General features: G+C 34.3%; 2 protein-coding genes across 3 annotated transcripts; one reads left to right on the top strand and one right to left on the bottom strand.

The window, feature by feature from the left end:
* Positions 1-120: 120 nt before the first annotated feature.
* LOC144547048 (uncharacterized) lies at positions 121-7636 on the bottom strand. 2 transcript variants are annotated; one of them, XM_078295657.1, is made up of 5 exons: positions 7434-7634; positions 7262-7319; positions 4497-6289; positions 1827-2031; positions 121-553 (listed from the first exon to the last, which is right to left on the bottom strand). In XM_078295657.1, the coding sequence occupies exons 2-5, from the start codon at positions 7264-7266 to the stop codon at positions 289-291; spliced, it is 2268 nt and encodes a 755-aa protein (XP_078151783.1). In that variant the 5' UTR covers positions 7267-7319; positions 7434-7634; the 3' UTR covers positions 121-288. The 2 variants fall into 2 exon arrangements, with proteins under 2 accessions (XP_078151783.1, XP_078151784.1); XM_078295658.1 differs by lacking the exon at positions 7262-7319 and having other exon boundaries at positions 7434-7636.
* Positions 7637-12926: 5290 nt separating this feature from the next.
* LOC144546914 (integral membrane protein (Protein of unknown function DUF92, transmembrane)) lies at positions 12927-16056 on the top strand. Its single transcript, XM_078295505.1, has 5 exons — positions 12927-13359; positions 13739-13992; positions 14973-15096; positions 15574-15678; positions 15786-16056. The coding sequence occupies exons 1-5, from the start codon at positions 12985-12987 to the stop codon at positions 15879-15881; spliced, it is 954 nt and encodes a 317-aa protein (XP_078151631.1). The 5' UTR covers positions 12927-12984; the 3' UTR covers positions 15882-16056.
* Positions 16057-19132: the final 3076 nt, after the last annotated feature.

Below are 19132 nucleotides of genomic sequence, written 5' to 3'. Positions count from 1 at the left end.
CCCAACTTCTCGAAATCCTTATTGACCCATTCTCAATTGCTGCTGCTGGCCTGCTGCACCCTTTCGAGTCTGGAGAGCCCAACTTTTTATCATTATAACAAAATTATGAAAAAAAATCTAGGGTCAAAAGCTAAATTGACATTTTCTAGAGGTACAGGATACATACAAACATATTTGAAATCAAGTACAGCGTCTATAAGGAGCTACACTACGATCTACAGTAAAATTATTCATTACATACATTACAAACAACATCACTGCATATAGCCTTATTACCTATATTCATTGCTAATCATAAGTGATATTGTAAGTGTCGAAACGCTGAGGAGTCGTCATAAATGAGGAATTCTCATCATAAGCAACAATTTCGCCATCAGAAGATGGCAATTCTTCATAGTCTAGGTTTACTGGTGCACTTGGGCCGTCAATGGTCTCCCAATCTAAATCGTCACTATCAAACAGGCTTGGCTCTTCAGTGACCCATTCTCCTAACAAGTTGATATTGTCATGGCTAATGGGATCGGACAATTCAGGGGCGCCTTTTTTCAAGAACCTGTAATAATATTATATGAACATTATCACCAAAACACTTTTTTGGTGCAGGTGAAGCAAGATGAAGACGTAAAACTGGATGATTTTTCCTTGTGATGACTAGATATGAAGGATGTAAAGCAAATCTCAGCAAGTATTCAAGTAAACATATTTACTCAAAAAAAATCTAAAAAATTGACATGTTCGGCCGATTCTTTGTGATTCTATCAGGCAAGTTTTCAGGGGTATGCAAATGCAAGATATCATTAGAGCATCTACAAGAGTGATTTATTTTATATTGCTAATATAATTGTTGGGATGTACCACAGTTTCTAAATTAGCAAATTTGCTTTAAAAGAAAACATTTGTTTAATGACACGTTGGCTAATTAATTGGTCCAAATTCTTTCTTAGTGCTCTCTCTCTAACAAAAAAGGAAGATGGGCTGATGTGGACATAGAAAGAAATTAAAATTAATTGCACCATTGCATTAGTTTAATTCCTAAAACTTCTATAACCGTTGTTTAGCAATTAATTTCAATTGCTGGATTGGAGATGCTCTTACTATTTTCCCTGAGGTCGTACATGAACCCAGTAAAGCTTTAAAATTTCATTGCAACCTTGATAGAATGCCAAAAAAAAAAAGTTTACTTTTTCAACAAACAGAGTAAATTCTTATTCATCCCTCTTCATTCCTATTTCAAATGATGAAGAGGGTACAGCACTTCTTTAAATAGACTGGGGATATGTGACAGTTAACCCATTTTAACAGGAAAATGCAGTTCATGTATGGTTTACTATATTATATGGTTAGAAATGATGCTGTTATGTTTTCCATAGTCATAATAAAATGAGAGAGGCTACAAAACTATACATAGCACACTTTGATCCGTACTACAGATCCATTTCTTCATTTTCAAAGTCTAAATAGTTGATCCGAACCGTTCATCATGATCTCCATATGAAAATATACTTGGAGGCAAAGTTCTACATTTTATAGAATTTTTGTACTATTTTTTTAGATAGGTAGAAAATCACTACTTTGAATGGTGTAGAATATTTATATCAAGTTAATTTGTACCTATTAAAAAAAATTCTAGAAAATGTAAAATTTGGCATCCAGGCACATTTTCATATGGAAATCATATTGAATGGTTAAGATTGACTATTTGGACTTCGAAAACGGAGATACTGATCCATAGTACGTACCAATCTGCAGTATGCATAGGACTATAGTCGCACTTATAATAAAATTACCCATGCACAACACACACAAAAAAAAAATGTTCTCATTACCTCTCACGGAGTTTCAAATTGTAGCGAACGAAGACCAAGTCAGTGAGTCTCTGGTACTCAATCTGGTTGTGCCGCTTGGAGTGAAGGGACTCAAAAGTGTTCCAGTTTCTCTCACATCCTGTTGCACTACAACACTGACTCAGCACCCGCATCGCAAAATTCTGCAGCTCTGGTGTTTCATTCCCAAATTGCTCCCACCATGCAACTACAATAAACCAAGCATACATGATGATCAACATGCCACCCTAAATTATTTTTCGCCATCCTCAACAGTTTTTCTCATTCCCTAACCTTAAAGGGGCCGTTTGGCAACAAAGGATTAAGAGTGAAGGATTAAGAGATTAAGGAGCGCTAAGGAACTGATGTTCAGCTGTCTTAATCCGTGGGTAAAAGCTAAGAAAGCAAAAGGAAGGGGTATGGGTGCCTTAAAGTCTGGACAGAGGATTAAGATCCCGACAAAAGGAAGCTAAAGGAGGTGTTCTTAATCCGCGCTAAGGAACCAGTGTTCAGTAGGATTAAGTGGCTAAGGAAGCTAAAGGAAGCGGATTAAGCCTTAATCCTTTGTTGCCGAACGGCCCCAAAGGAATTATTTCCCCTTAATTATTAGGGATTGGATTTAACAATACGAAACTCGTGACCACTAGAATTATCTGCAATGGTCGTGACTGACTTTTATACTCAAATTCAAAATAAATTTCAAATATATTAAACAAGCTCACTATAAAGTAATAATGAAGTTAGAAGATTCAACATGCTTGATGGCTTGTATCACTTAATTTAGCTTAATAGCTTATCTTGCATAGACTCTGTTGAAACTTCACATTCTTCTTATATAACATGTTACTGGACTTCTTGATTGGTCCCCCTAAACTTTTATTTTGACTACATTGGTTACTATACTATATGGTATACTTCAAGTTGGTTTAGTCAACTCACATGTCATGGCATCTGACTACTGGGTCCACACCAATCTTCTCTTTCTTTTCACTCTTCTTTTCTAATTTTTCTCTCTCAAGAACCATTCTTCTTTCAATGCACATGAGGTCTTACTACATAGGCCCCAAATACTTCAAAAGAGAAAAGTTAAAAGGAAGTCGTTTCAATAATCAGATAACTAACAGCTTAATTTAAGTGCTCAAATTTGGCCCAATTTTTAATTACAAATCCCAGTTGTTCTAATTAAACTAATTTTAATGTTGGAAAGCATTTACATAGAACTAAGCCTGTAGACAACTTCAGATTTTTCTGGGTGAGTCACAGAATAGCAAATATGTTTTGTTGAACAGAAGTCAAAAATGCAGGAATTGGAAAGGTGGAAAGAAAACTAATCAATTGACCTGAACTCTATCCCCTAGCTTTTCTGATATTGTCTAGAAAAAAGAAAAGAAAAAAAATAACAAACTGGAGAAGGAAACTCATTACCTCCTGTAGTCACCAAAGTGGGGCGTATTTTTTTGTAGTGCATAGGGTGTAATGGAACGGAAGGAAAGAACTCTACAACCAACAAAATAATGGATGGAATGAAGTATTAATTTCCCTTAGGAAAACCTTTCCATTACATCCCAGTACTTATCCTTCTTAACTGAGAAGAGACAGTGGCGGTGTAGTAGAAGTGAAACTGTATGGAGGTAATCGATTAGATACATGTCAGGAGGGACAAAAATAGAAAGGAGACAAACAAGGAAAAAATAATAAGGAGGAAAAAGGAGGAAAGGAAATGGTGGTAGGACCCACTAGTCAGATGCGACATCACATGCCCATGCCAGAAGAAAACAAGCAGCAACATTATCGAAACTTCCTAAAACAGCTCAATGAATGTAGCAATTTGGACTCTTCCTAAAATAGTTCCAAGTGTCATTTGAACAAATTTAAAGTTGATGGACCAATTTGGAAATAACACATTTTTGGGTAGCATAATGCAATTTGTCCTTTTTGACGCCCATTTCTACTGTGCGACTAACAAACCATCCTTGAGATGTTGCAACTAGTAATCTATAATTAGCATATTGTGATGGTATATACAGATCCCATGAAAATCACCTTTCCAAGCTCCTTTTTCTAAAGCCAACTCATTAAGCAAAGCAAATTATAATGTTTTGGTTATGAAATTTGTATAAGATCTATAATAGATTGCTAGAGTTAGCATGAAAATGCTAGGAGTAGTTTAGTAATTTTCTTTCTGATTGTGATCCTGTTTGACGGGGCAAGTTTATGACATTTATCAAAGAAAAAAACACACATTCATGGAAAAAAAACACAAGATTACAAATAATTTTTTAAAAAGGTGTTGGCATCCAATATTTACAGCAAAATATCCAAAAGAAGTGGAATTCAATCAAGAAATTCAGTTAATGGACTATTTATTCCTTTGGACTGCATATACTCCACTTACCCTCCTATAGTTCTATCATAAGATGCTGCTGAACTACAAAAATTAATAATGTTCCCAGAAAGAAGTTTTATGTTTTATAGAAACCTATCATTTCTCATTCATTCAGTAAATGTACCCTTTATTTGTTATTAATATGAAAAATAATAGGTTGCCATTGCAACTAGGAGAAATGGAGATAGTCATTGCAAATACAGCAAACATTTGGGTGTAATATTGCCAAAAACCTTTTATAAACTTGATTAACTTAAAATGAAATGAATTGCTTTTCAAATCTCTACCTGGACTGAGCTTGTCACGTAGTCGAATCGCAAGAGGCAAACCAAAATCACCTGTAGACCTTTTATATGCCTCCAACTGAATCCCAATCTTCTCTTGGACTTCATCACTCTGTACCAACCTAGTAATTGTGTTGAGCAAGCCCCTATTAACATCACTCTGTTTCCCAGATCCATTTTTGAAATAAACTGATGGGTTCAAAAAGCACGCTGCTCCATGCAAGGGACTACAAAGCTCCTTCTCCCAAATGGTGTCAATCACTCTTAGATACGGCCCGAAAACTGACGTGTTGTTCTTTAACCGCAATTTTATGGCCTCTTTTGCCTTTTCAATTGCTTCATAGATGTACCCAATGGCAGGCTTTTCTTCGCTATCTACCAGCCGGAGAATACGAATTATGGGCTCAGTTACCTCAACTATGTGCTGACACTGGGCCCAGAACTCCTTATCCTCTAAAATGATGTTAGCAACTTCTTTTCCAGTGTTTCCACTTGCATGAGGTGACTCCATCCACTTGCGGCAAGAGAACATCTGGCGTACCTCCTTTTTGAACTTGAGGAGGCAATGGAGGCTTAAAAAATGACTTGCAAACCTGGTGATACCAGCACGGCACAGATCATGACCATTGGTGAACTCTTTTCTCATCATGGAGAGAATGGAGGCATTGTTGTAAATAAATTTCGTGACATTCCTGGCCTTTTTTAGCGTTTCATCGATAAAAGGGAAGAAACTCTGGTTCGAAAAGGTTTCCAAAATTAAATCAATGCAGTGGGCAGCACAAGGAGACCAGAAGAATGTGCCGTACCGCTGTTGCAAGGCTGTACCAGCCCTCTTATGCTCTTCATCAATATCCGTGACAAACTGCACTACATTCTCGGGACCTATTTCCCTAACGACCTGGTCAAAAATCTCAAATAGAGCCTCTCTGCTTTTGTTGAGCCCTGAGGCATCAACTGATTTTAAAAACATTGTACCCCCAGGAGAGTAAGTGAAAAAATTGATAATCGGATCTGGCTTCTGATTTGTCCATCCATCAGCCATTATAGAACACCCATAAACCCCCCATTCTTTCTTGATATTAGCAATATACTCTTTGATGTCAAAAGCCACCTCCTTTAAAAGCGGACCACGCAAATCATTAAAATTGGGGGCTTTGAAACCTGGGCCCACTCTTCCGATAGCATCCACCATGGCCTCATAGTAACTCGAATTGGCAGCGCTAAAGGGCACATTTGCATCATACCACCATTTTGCAATGGCCAATTGGGCTTCACGAACGGGTTCAACATGTGACCCGTTTTTTGCTGAAGGTTCATTTCGTGGGGTTGTAAGCGCAGTAAGAAGACCTACATTGCGCCGGGACCCACTGGGCTTTGACCTATTACTAGATGTGATTAAGTTGCCTGATCTACTAGCGGGTGTGATTAAGTTACCAGAATCCTCAACTATAGCATTATTATTATCAGTGTTATTATTATCACTATTATTGTCTACTTTTGATTTTCTTCTCTTCCTTGGTGTTTGATGGGTGGTTAAGTTGGCAATTAGCCGTTTCATTTGAGATCTAACATTCTCTGGCACATTTTGGCAAACCTGGGCCTGACCCTTTACACCCGCTAGGTGGTACTTGAGGCGGGTGATGCCACCTCCATTCAACCTCTTATCACAATAAATGCAGATGCTGCTGTTTTTGGAGTCTGCAACAGGTTTTCCATGGGCCCATGCAGGGTCGTCAGATCGACCACCTAATGACGGGCTAGAAGAACTAGGAGTAGAGTTTCTGGGCATATTTGATCTGAAAAGGAAAGAAAAGATTAATGTAGAAAAGAGAAAAAAAAATATATATGCTGGATACAAGCGGAATGAAATCAACTAGGGTCAGAGAAAATATAACATAAGCCCCGGTACTGAAACAGGCTGAAATGGTAACAAAATAAAGTATTAAAGCTAGTTGCAAGACATACATTGGATAATTATTGCTATTAAGTCTATTTAATTCACAAAATTCCCAACTCCTAAAACCCCAAAGTTAAATTGATAAATTGCCATCAGAAGGGAAGGTACAGAAATATGCATTTATATCATTGCTTCCAGTGTGAAATTGCTCAAAGCCATTGCACAATTATCCCAATATCATCTGGCAGACTTCAATGCCAAATCTTAAAATTGTGTGTTTACATGTGCATGCATGCCAATGTGTGAGTGCATGCGTGCGTGCGTGCGCAAAAGTGAGAGGTGTAAAATTATAAGGAAAATACAACGTCATCAACCAACAGCCTTAACATTTTCACAGAATATTTATAAGTAGAGAAAATTTGAGTACTTCAATTTTTTGTTCATAGTAAAACGGACCATCAGAAGGGAAGAGTAATAAAATTTTATCTCATAGAAGCTTAATAGGGAAAGCCCTACAAGTGCTCGAAGCCCTTGCGCAATATCCCAACATCATTTGGCAAATACACATTAAATTCAATAGTTATCGAGTAGTTTTAAGTTAAGTGCGAAAAGAAAATTGTATGGTTTGATGAGCGATTATAACTCCATCCTTCACGTGGCAGCTTCTGCCAGGTTTTCAAAAAAAGATTATAACTCCATCCTGCTCCAAGCAGCGCGTAGGAAGCCAAGTAAGATTCAAAAAAACAAAGAAAAACCCAGAAACACTGAATAAAAGCAATTGAACAAAACACCCGGAATCAAGTACCAGCAAAAAATTGAGCTGGTGCATGCCAGTACCAGCAGGTACCGAGACGCTACTGAAAACACTCACTTCATAAACAAACCATTGCCTGGATTTAGGGTTTAGGACCTTTGACAACAAAACACCACTGTTAGAAAAAAAAAAACAGAAACGGAAGCACCAAAGCAAGTTCACAACCAATCAGTAGCAAAGAAAATTATCTCGGAAAAATAACATTTCGAGAAGGAATTGAAAAGAGTACCAGTGATGGAGAACAATTTTGGCCATAAATAGCTCCGAAGAAGGAAATTGTTTGTTTCGGGAAATATTGAAATGGTTAGAAACTAAATTAGGAGACGGAGATTTCACTATCTCGCTAATGGCGAAACGAAGCAAAGCGATCGAGAGATTCCGGCGAATCTGTGAAAAGAGGCGAAAATGAAACCCTAGCGGAAAGAAATCCGGAACGGGAGAGAGATTCAGCGGATAAATAGTGACGGCCCAATAAAACCCCACATCTTATAAATTAGATATTTATCCATCAAAACTTTAAATTTAACTATTCAAATTCATTTATATTATTTGTAGAGCGAGTCTATGGTACTATGCATATCACAGGTTGGTCCGTAATACAGCTCAATATTTGACTTTTTAAAAATCTAACTGTCGATCCGAACCATTCATCTTGTTTTTCATATTAATATGTGTTTGGAGACCAAATTTTACATTTTTTGAAAAAAATTTACTATTTTTTTAGATATTTAGAAAATCACTTGATCTGAAAATTCTGGACCATCCAAAAACAGTGATTTTCAATAAATCTAAAAAAATAGTAAAAAATTTCAAAAAATGTAAAATTTAGTCTCCAAACACATATTAATATGAAGAACAAGATGAACGGTTCGGATCGACCGTTAGGATTTTGAAAAGTCAAATATTGAGACATATTACGGGCCAAATCGTAATATGCATAGTACCATAGACTCACTCTTATTTGTATTCCCATTTTATAATTTAATCAAATTAAAAACATGATAAAAAAAAATTTACTTTCTTACTCTTGTTCTTTCATTCCCTTTGCTAATAACCAATCTTCTTCTTTCTCGTTACTTATTTCTTTGGTTTCTTTTTTGCGAAAGAAAGAACTTCTGAGAAAGACGACAGGTCTCTATTCACTATCCATTAGGAAAGTTGATCTGAGTCTAAAAATTCTTGTTTTCCATTGAGGAACCAATTAGTCTGATAATGACCTTCCCTATCCATGAGATAATTTGCAATGTCATTATGTGTCCAAAATTTGTAATTTGTAACATTGGAAAAGTGTAGCTCATTTAATAACTCTTGATTTTGATACCATGCATATCTTTCTTTTCTTTTCTTTTCTTTTCTTTTCTTTTCTTTTCTTTTCTTTTTGAGAAAATGATACCATGCATATCTAGTCCATTATTTACTAATCGAGCTTAATGCAAACTGAGCATGTATTATTGGTTCCTCGATGAACAGCTGATCAATTTTCCTAATGGATAGCGGAGAGAAACCTGTTGTCTTTATCAGAAGTTCTTCTTTTGCAAAAAAAAAAAAGAAATCAAATAAATAATGGAGAAGAAGAGAACCGGTTGTTAGCAAAGGGAAAGAATGCATAAGGGTAAAAATATCATTTTATTTTTAAATCAATATCAATTAGTGTTTTTAATTGATTAAATCACAAAATGGGGATATAAATAATATGAATGGAATTGGATGGAGAAATAACTAAATTTAAAGTTTTGATGGGTAAATATTTAATTAATGAAGTTATGATGGGTATATATCTAAATTTCTCTTATTTATTTGTTATGAATAATTTTGGGGCATTGATAGAAGTAGGCTCTTGAAAGAATTACCTGAAACATCTAATTGTAATAGTAACAATGAGGTGGAATTGGATGCGGGTAACTCGAATTCTGGTCAGGGCACTAGTATAAGAGGAGTTGCAATGACATCAAAGCAATCATATAATAAAATACCAATGGGTTCCCAAACCCCACATATGATGTCTCCAATTATCTCTGGCAAGGTTCTAAATAGCGTCGCTATAGTGTTTTCGTACCATAAAAATTATGACGCTATCGGCGCTATTTGAGCATAGCGCTGTTTTTTCAACCAGTCCACTATGATGCGGTAAACGCTATTTAAACCTTTAGTCTATGGTATGAACCGAAGTAGCCCCAGGATAATGTTCCAATTAGTTTCATTATATTAAAATGCATTTAGTTTATTTATTTGTGATGAATAATTTTGGTTCTTATTTGGTATGAATACTTTATTTCTTATGTGTGTATATTTTTGTTTATAAATATATGTATCAATTCTTAAACACTTGCAAAATTGATACAATGTAAAGTAATTATACTAGGAAGAATTGAATTCTTACGTAACAACATTTCTTTGTATATGGATCAACACTTCTATATATGAATAGGAGTTGGATGCATAGATATCAATACTTTACAACGTAATAATTCATGCTTCAATTATAAGTATGAATACATTCCTCAGTATCTATCAATACATTCAAGCATCAAACCGATTAACTGCTTAAAGTTACTTTACAACATAACAATTCACATTTCAATCTATAAGTATGAATACTTAAAATTTTAGATATTAATATTTTATTAAAAATACTTAATATATTAGGTATGAATATTTAATATATTATATATGAGGAGGGATTCAATTACACCTTTTTTTTATGACACCGAATTACACTATCCATTTTCAAAGTTTTTAAACTCCAAATAGTTGATCCAAACCGTTCAACATAATGGATATGTTAAAATGCGCTTGCATATCAAATTTTACATTTTTTTTAGAATTTTTTTACTATTTATTAAGTATTTAACAAAATCGCTATATTCAGACCATTGAATTTTTGTATCCATCTTAATAAATAGTAAAAAAATTCAGAAAAATGTAAAATTTGATCTACAAGCACATTTTAACATATCCATCATGTTGAACGGTTTGGATTGACTGTTTGAACTTTAAAAACATAGGGTGTAATCCGGTGTCACCAAAAAAAGGGTGTAATTAAATCCCTCTTCATTATATATTAATACTTGCTGGCATAGGCATCCGTACTTGTGCCTATTTTTTTAGAAGTATGTTAGGTATTTGTAAATAATTACTTGACTGGATATGAATACTTGCTCAATGAGGTATGAATATGTTCCTCTTTATTTAGTTTATGGTTGTTACACATTTGCTTATTCTTGGTAATATTTAAAATTTTATATATTAATATTTTTTTAGAAATACTTACCTTAGGTATGAATACTTGATATGTTATATATATTTTTTTTTAGAAATACAAATGTCATATGCAAACAATTCATACTTCAGTTATTAATTATTAATACTTTATTTAGTACCTATCAATACATTCAAGCACTAAATATATTAACTGATTTGCTAATTTAAGTTATTTTACATCATAACAATTCACACTTCAATGCGTAAGTGTGAATACTTGAAATTTTATATATTAATATTTTATTATTTTTACAAAAACTACCGTGTTGGTGATTGTGCAGTGGTGGTCCCCTAAGTAGCTAATTCACGAAGCACATTTAGGGATTTTTCTAGAATATTTTACAACATAAAAATTCACACTTTAATGTATAAGTATGAATACTTGATATTTTAAAAATGAACGTTCACAATAATTACAACGTTGACAGCGTGTGGTCTTTATCGTGATCGCTTTCAAGCGACGTTTGCACCCCTTCCAGGTTAGTAGTGGTCCCCAAGTAGTTAATGCCAAAGACACGTATGTGGGTTTCTCATAGATACTTTACAACATAAATATGCATACTTTACTAAGTATGAATACTTGACAGTTGAGAGAATAATACTAGACATATTAGAGATGAATACTTGACAAGGTATGAATACTTGCACATCGAGGTATGAATACTTGAACAATGAAGAACCCGAAAGTACTTCGTCATAGATCTCATTTTAAAAAGAAAATTACGTAGAAGATATTCGTGGTTTTAGATTCGCAAAATTTCTCACGGATTATTAGAAATATTGATGAGATTAAATAGACAAAAAAAAAACACACTAAAAGATGGGTGTGTGATTAGAGAGAAAAGAAAATTGATGTACATTTTTTTTTTAATACTTAATGTCTTAGATATATATGACAATATTTGTGCATACAAGTATCCATACATAGACATGTCAGTTGTAAATTTTTTTAAATATAAGTGGTTCCCAAATAATTAGTAATTTTCTTAGATAATTAAGGGTTAATTTTTCATATACCTTTTAGACTTCTCTAATTTCTTATTTATCCCTAAACACTTGAATATATATATATATCTTATTTGCCTCTTAACTCTTGAAACTCTTTCCTTTTTACCCATTATACAATAATTTTGAAGTTATATATAATTAAACATTAATTAAAATATTAAAAGATAAAAATGCCCATTCTTATTAAGAAGTAGAAACTCTTTCTTTTTTACATCACTCCATCTGCTACCTCTACCTCCAGCTCCAGTTTCTAATTTGTGGTAAATTACCCCATCCAATCATGCACCTCTCCACCAATCAAGCAACCCTGCCACCTAGGTACTCGTCTCACCTCAAGTCCCAGAGAAATCTGATGTCGTGCTTCAATTTTTTTAGACAAGGCAGTGTCACCGAAACCCACATCAGTGTCGTTGCGTTATGTGACCCATTGTTCCTTTCATTCAGCATAGAGAAGTGTTTGAAGCCCATAATGATAATGGCCTTGGCAGAGATTGGTTTCTCCTTCTAACTTCCTGCTCCTCCAGTCCTCCTTTCACTTTGCCCAAACATGTTCACATACACCCAATTGCAATAGAAGATACATCAAATACAAATTTAATTCATTAATTTGACCAACTCAATCAATCGTCTTATTTCAATTTATTATGGATTTAGAATTTTGCTTAATCTGATGAATAAATTATGGATTTCAATTTTATTAAAGTATTGAGCAAAATGCAATGTCCGATGGATATTACTACATTCAAAATTAAATGCTTTCGTAACCAGCATTTTTATCTCTCAAAAGTCAAAACTGAATGCAATCATATTGGCGTTTATCCTTAAAAAAAAACAAGAAAAAGGAAGACAAAGACAAAAATGGAGATTAAGTTCAAAATTTAAGAACTAACTCTCAGAAAGTCAGAATATATGCATTTTAGCCTTCTATGAGGAGAGAATTCTTTATCGTTTCTCCTTTCTGACAAAATATTCTAGAAAACGTAGATAAAGGTTGCCACCATGAAAGAGGAAACTGGGAGCAATTATTGTTGTGCAGAGAGAAGATGATGATGTGGAGAAAGGAAAAAAAAGTAAGAATTAAGAGAAGAGTATAATTGGAAAACACAAATTCTAATAAAATAAAATTATAAATAATTAACTGTATGACTAAATAAAAAATGATAAATAGAGTTAAGGGGTATATTATATATAATAAAGAGTGCAAGCCTAAATAAGAAATCAAAAAAGTTTTTGAAGATAAATAGATAATTAACCCGATAATTAATGGTCTCTGTTGTATTTTATACATCAGTTAGTTTAGTTTAGACTTAAGAAAACTAAAGCAGTTAGTCGATCCCTTTTAATTTTGCAGCGCTATCGACGGCCCAAATTCGCCTAATCCGAGCATACAATGCAGTAGTATTATTATTTCTTGCATCAAAGGATTCAAAGCCCTCTACACGGACTCAACAGTGTTCACTCGCTCTTCTCAAAAGAAAAAAAAAAAGTGTTCACTTGCGCAAGCGGCAACAATGGCGTCAGGCCTCCTCCTCCCGCTTTATCCCCTCACGCCGAAAAGTCTCTACTCAGTTCGTCCTCGTTTCCTCTCCAGTCGGATCCCCTCCTACCTCTCTTTCACCAGTCATAACCACTCCATTTCCTTAAACGCCGTCTCTCTCTCCAGCCTTCCCGAGCTACAGTCGACGCTAATTGGCATCCTTCAAGCATCTCCTCCGACGTGGAAATCGTCCATTGGAAGTAATCTACTAATATTTATTCTTGGCTCGCCGATCCTTGCCACTGGACTCTCCATTTCAGGAATTGGAGCAGCTTTCCTGCTAGGGAGTCTGACGTGGCGTGCTTTTGGCTCGTCGGGGTTTCTCCTTGTTGCATCCTATTTCGTTCTGGTAAGTTGAATCCCAGATTTACTATGTACTACAGTACCAATATAAAAAGAGGGACGGTTTATCTATAACAAAACAAACGAAAGATGCTAACTCTAGTCAGTTGTTTAAAGAAGAACATGTTTCTATCAAGAAATTAAACAGCTGGTAGTAAAATGTTGCACTCCCATAACGTATTTTCATTATTTCTATTCATTTGTAGTAGAGTATAAATCTTAGGCCTGGAGTTGAATTCGATGCAAAAAATACTATTACTAATTAGGAACACAATCCCAATGCCAGTATGAATTCTAGTTCTAATCCATACACTAATTAAATTACTTGTATTTAGAATTTTCACGCAGTTAATATTCCTTGATTTAAACGTCAATTAGATAAACAGGGAACAGCTGCAACCAAGCTCAAGATAACACAGAAAGAGGCAATGGGGGTGGCAGAGAAGAGAGGAGGCAGGAGGGGTCCTGGGAGTGTGATTGGTTCCGGTACAGCCGGCTGTGTGTGCGCTCTTCTGACAATATTTGGTATTGGAGGGGAAACTTTTGCCGGGCTGTGGCAACTAGGGTTTGTTGCGAGTTTCTGTACAAAGTTGAGTGATACCGCTTCTAGTGAAATCGGCAAGGCATATGGCAAGACAGCGTAAGTTATGCTCACTGTATTGGGTCCGGTTTATTTTGTTTTCAACCGAACCGAAAAATTTCGGATTAAATGGTTTGGTTTCTCGGTTTGGTTGAATTTATGAATTTCTTCAGTTTTTTTATATTTTGATTGGTTTAGATTTTTCAAAACTGAAAGGACCAAACCGACCGAACTTTGGTTCAATTCCATGCTTTAGTGTGATTGATGGTTCAAATTTTGGTTTGGATATTTTACAACATCTACATATGTTGTATGGAATTGAACAATGCATGTTATGTCAACAACTTGTGTATATAATTCATATTTACTTCCATGATTATTAAATATATTTGTATACGTATTGAGTTTGACCTTTTAAAATTTAATCTCTCTTGTTTCAGTTCAACCAAACAAACTGAAATTTACTTTGGTTATTTTGGTTCGGTTGTTATTTGGTTGACAAGTTTAATTCGGTTGGTTCGGTTATACATTTGAAAACCGAATAAAATATGTTAATTCAGTTTTAACCGAACCGACCCAATGAACAACCCTACTAATGGTAAGGTACTGGTTACTTGATTTCAGCTATAAACTAACTGCACTGAGCCTTGTTTAACCCTTCATTTTTTAATTAAGTCTACAATAGATTCACTTTTAGACTTCAGATTGCGCATTATCTCTTTGCTCTAAATCTTTGCTTGTCTTAAAATTTAATCGTTACGTAGACTCTCGGATCCAACGGTTTACCTATAACTGATCTGAAATAGATCCAAGTTTTATCTTAATTTTGTTTTTTATTCCAAGGCATTAGCATTAATTTGGCTCTCAGTTAAGTTTGTATTTCTTCATTTTAATCCTCTGACGTGCAACTAAACACAATGGAAGTCCATACCCAAAAACAACATAACAGACTAACAGTCAGATCGCACCAAAATCTGAAATAGATCTAGGATCCAGTTTCTTAAAGTACATAATTTTTTTTTCTTTTGTCTTTAGAGCAGGTACCTTGTGACAAATTTTGAAGTGGTACCAAGAGGTACCGAGGGGGCTGTTAGTGTTGAAGGTACCATTGCTGGTTTCTTCGCTTCCATTCTTCTCTCCACTATCGCTTATTACCTTGGCGAGGTTTCTTTCTAAAAATACTTACACGCTGTGGTCCATAATGCTTTTGTTTATATCTACTTATTCTTCTTTTGGCGGTTAATCTTGTTTCTTTTTTAATTGAACTTACCGGATTTACAAATTAAACTGAACATTTGCTTTTCATGTATTCATTTTGACCGACCAAATTTCAGGTGCTTGCAACTCACTCCCAACCATTAGCTTATTTAAGTTGTATATTCCATTAAGTTCCTGTAATTTTAACCCTTACTCCAATAGATTTCTTTTCCGAAGCACTGACTAAATTAATACTAAGCAAGGTGAATTTAAATATTGTTTACTGTAAAGCAGCTGACCTGGTAAAAAATAATTTAATATGCCTTTAAATTACATGTCTCAACTTCAAAATAACATGAAAGCCCCAAACACAGTAGTTCATTACCATTTGCAAATGGGGCTATTTTTGGTGCAACTTTTGAATAAGTATTTTTTCTTTTTAAGTTGGATATACCACAAGCTGTGATTTGTGTTGTGGCATCTCAAATTGCTAATTTTGTGGAAAGCTATATTGGTGCAGTTCTACAAGATAAAGAAGATTTTCAGTGGGTTAGTATATGCTTCCTCCCAAATTATATTGGTCACTTAATTATTTTTTGTTGGGAGTCGTCAATGAATAAATTTATAAAAATGTTATTGCATTTATTTGGATGTAGTTAAACAATGATGCTGTCAATGTGATAAATATCACCACCGGCACATTTCTTGCTGTGCTCATACAACAAGTGTTGCTTTGGAGTGGGAACCAATGAAATAGTCGCCACATTAGTGTTTAGAGTAGTGTTGAGCGAAGACAAACCATCGTTTGATTTTAGTTGTTAATTATTATTATATATTTTTTTAATTATTGTAATTTTTATGTTCAAAATTTGATTCTTGCTCAATATCCTAAGGTTCTGGTAATGAGAAGTTGTGTTGATAACTTGATATAGTTGCTCCTAATTTGCATTCCTAATGTACTGTTAATGTTTACTTTATCAAATTACGAATCTGTTTTAATCTTAAAAAATTTCATTGTCTACTGCAGCTTTCTTATCTTGAAATGAGCACGTATCAGTTTCCCAGCAAAGATATCTTAGATTTCCATTGAGTAAACATCTTGTAAAACATGTAGTAATTACATATCTTGAAATGCTGATTGAAATGAACATGTATTTATATTGACAGCATAATAGGCAGAGTAGTAGCGGACCTACACAAATCCAGAAATTTTTTCAGGCTATTTAATTAACAAAATTCCTATTAACTCTATTTTTTAAGTTCAAATTTTGATTCTTACTCAATATCCTGAGGTTCTGGTAATGAGAAGTTGCATTGATATAGGGTCTCCTAATTTGTTCCTAATATACTGTTATTGTTTATTTAATCTAGTTCCGAATGTTCTTGTATAGTGTAGTTATCTTATCAGTTTCACAGTATTAGATATATTACATTTCTATTTAGTAAGCACCTTGTAAAACATGTAGTAATTGCTTATCCTGAAATGCTGATTGAAATGGACATTAACACTGCTACCAGGATTGGTGGTCTAGGCAAAAACCAAATGGGGGTACCAATCTAGAGGTATGTTTGGTTGTAATATTAGAATAGTTAGAATGATAAAATTGATGTTGTCTTATTAAAATGTTTGTTCTAATAAGATAAACAAGTTTGATTCTCTATTATAATTATTCTAACTCAATCAAACACTAAATAGCTTGTTCCGAATAGGTTATTTTTAAAAATAGTCTATTCTTATTGCAACCAAACATATCCACAGTGAATACATCAGCTGCATGCTGCTGCTCTTTCTTGCGCAAGAAAATGTAAGACTGGTTCTCTTGTCGCAAGCTTACTTTTCTTGCTACAGTGTGTTTTTGCTACTGTTTGTTTCCAGTCTGCGCTGAAATGGAAACACAAGCACTGTATCCACGCTGATTGAAGATTATTGGACTATTTGGTTGTCTACGACGACTATATCTAAAATAGATTTTCCAAGCAGCAGTATTTCCTGTACGTACTATTTGCTATCACTTTCTTCCTTTCCGGCCATTTTTATTAATATCTTCCAAAAAAAAAAATTAAAAATAACCCCGCAAGTTATTTTATTTTTTTAAAATGCTCTGATCGCCTGAGCCTGAGGCGGCCCAAAAATCAAGCGGACCGCCTGGACCTGGAGCGGGCCACACCCCAACCAGACTGCCCCTGGCAAGGGCGGTCCTTTTTATTTTTATTTTTTTAGAGATCTTAATATTTTTTATTTAAATAATTTTGTGAATAAAAAGTTTTCTTGTTTAGAGTGTATGCCAAAAAAAAGACATTTGATATATTTATGAAGTGATATCATAACTCTTTATAACTTTGATTTTATTTGTCAGTTGGATATCATAAGTCTAAATATAACACTAATTAAGGACTTGGCCTTTATTCAAAAAATATCAAGCTTTGACAGCTTGTTGATCTTCTTCTCTTTATTTATAGTACTAAAACAGTAGTTTAGAGCTACTAAAATATGTTCAAACATTAAATTAGATCTTTGTCCATGCACAAAGTATCCTAGATTGACCTCTGGTATGGTACCAAGTCCAAACTCAGCAGCCAAGCATTAAGCAAAGGCCACTGGTATAGTGCAATGCACTAAAAACATCAAATTTGACATTTGCTGGTAAATCAGCAAGTATGGATTGATACAGGGACTAAACTGCAAAAGTGATTGCATCAGCATGTAAAGCATTCAAAAATACACAGAATTGATATAAATTTCAACTTATTTGGATTTTTCTACAGTTAGTTATGAATTTCTAAAGTTTAATTTTCAGAAAAATTTTAAACAGCCATAACTTTGGCTAGGAAAGTCGGATTTACGTGTATGAGCACTTTTCGAAAAGGGGAGGACGAGACGGATCCGATTTTGCCCGAGGAGAATATCGGACATCGTCGTATCCGAAGCATCAGAATTTCAAAAAAACGTCGTTCAGTGCCTCAAAAACTCAATTTAAGTTTTCGTTCGATGGTAGACATACAACGATCAGTATTTTGTTTAGTCATAAGCCTAAGAGATTATTCAAGAATTATCCATATAATTATTTTAAAATGCATTTACTATTTATTGTGTTCGTTTGCCTATCTCTGAGCAAATGGTATATGTTGACAGCTAGCAAATAATCCAAATATTCTCTAAAAGAAAAAGAAAAGGAAAAAAAAAGTTGACATCATTGAGGCAATCTAACTATATTTTCTTGTGTATATGTAAATAAAATATTTTTTTTAGAATTAAGGCCAAATCCTTAATTAGTGTTATCTTTAGACTTGTAATATCCAACTGACAAACTAAATCAAAGTTATAAAGAGTTACGACATCACTTCATAAATATATCAAATGTTGTTTTTTTTTTCATACACTCTAAACAAGAAAACTTTTTCTTCACAAAATTATTTAAATAAAAAATGTTAAGATCTCTTTAAAAAAAAAGAAAAAAGAGGACCATCCTTGCCAGGGGCGGTCTGGTTGGGGTGTGGCCCGCCCCAGGCCCAGGCGGTCTGCTTGATTTTTGGGCTGCCCCAGGCTCAGGCAGTCGGGGCAGGGTTATCTTTAAAATTTTGTTTTTTTGTAGGGTATTAATAAAAATGGCCGCTTCCTTTCTATTTTGGTTCTTTTTAGTAATTTATATGTGCCCCGGCTGCATTATTCAAGAAAGGAAGTAGCTAACATTCCCCCAACTCCAGTCCCCCAAAAATCCTCGAAGATTTTCAACTAATTCTGTAAACATCAATACTAAATCCTGTAAACTAATTCAACAAATCCTGTAAACATAAAAACACGTGAAAGCTGTTAAAAACGCATGACAGCTGTTGGGGACCACCTTCTATGAACATACACATAATATCCTGTAAACATACACATATTGTCCTATAAACATACACATATAATTCTGTAAACATATATAGTGTACTTGAAATTATAGCAGTTGAAATTATGGCAGTTGTAGCAGTTAAAAATGCGTCAGAACTAAGTTAAAAAGAG

Source organism: Carex rostrata, chromosome 30 (assembly GCF_964058835.1).
Source record: "Carex rostrata chromosome 30, lpCarRost1.2, whole genome shotgun sequence".
Lineage (NCBI taxonomy): Eukaryota > Viridiplantae > Streptophyta > Magnoliopsida > Poales > Cyperaceae > Carex > Carex rostrata.
Note: the sequence above shows the minus strand (reverse complement) of the source record. Positions and strands in the feature narration are given on the sequence as shown.

Bases quoted from the DNA above. Each gene is read 5' to 3' on its own strand.
- LOC144546914 (XM_078295505.1), top strand. From the start codon at position 12,985: ATGGCGTCAGGCCTCCTCCTCCCGCTTTATCCCCTCACGCCGAAAAGT. The intron at 13,360-13,738 runs GTAAGTTGAATC...TTAGATAAACAG, and splicing joins TTGCATCCTATTTCGTTCTG to GGAACAGCTGCAACCAAGCT. The intron at 15,679-15,785 runs GTTAGTATATGC...ATTTGGATGTAG, and splicing joins ATAAAGAAGATTTTCAGTGG to TTAAACAATGATGCTGTCAA.
- LOC144547048 (XM_078295657.1), bottom strand. The intron at 2,032-4,496 runs GTAGAGATTTGA...GGTTTATTGTAG, and splicing joins ACGTGACAAGCTCAGTCCAG to TTGCATGGTGGGAGCAATTT. The intron at 554-1,826 runs GTAATGAGAACA...ATATTATTACAG, and splicing joins AATTTGAAACTCCGTGAGAG to GTTCTTGAAAAAAGGCGCCC.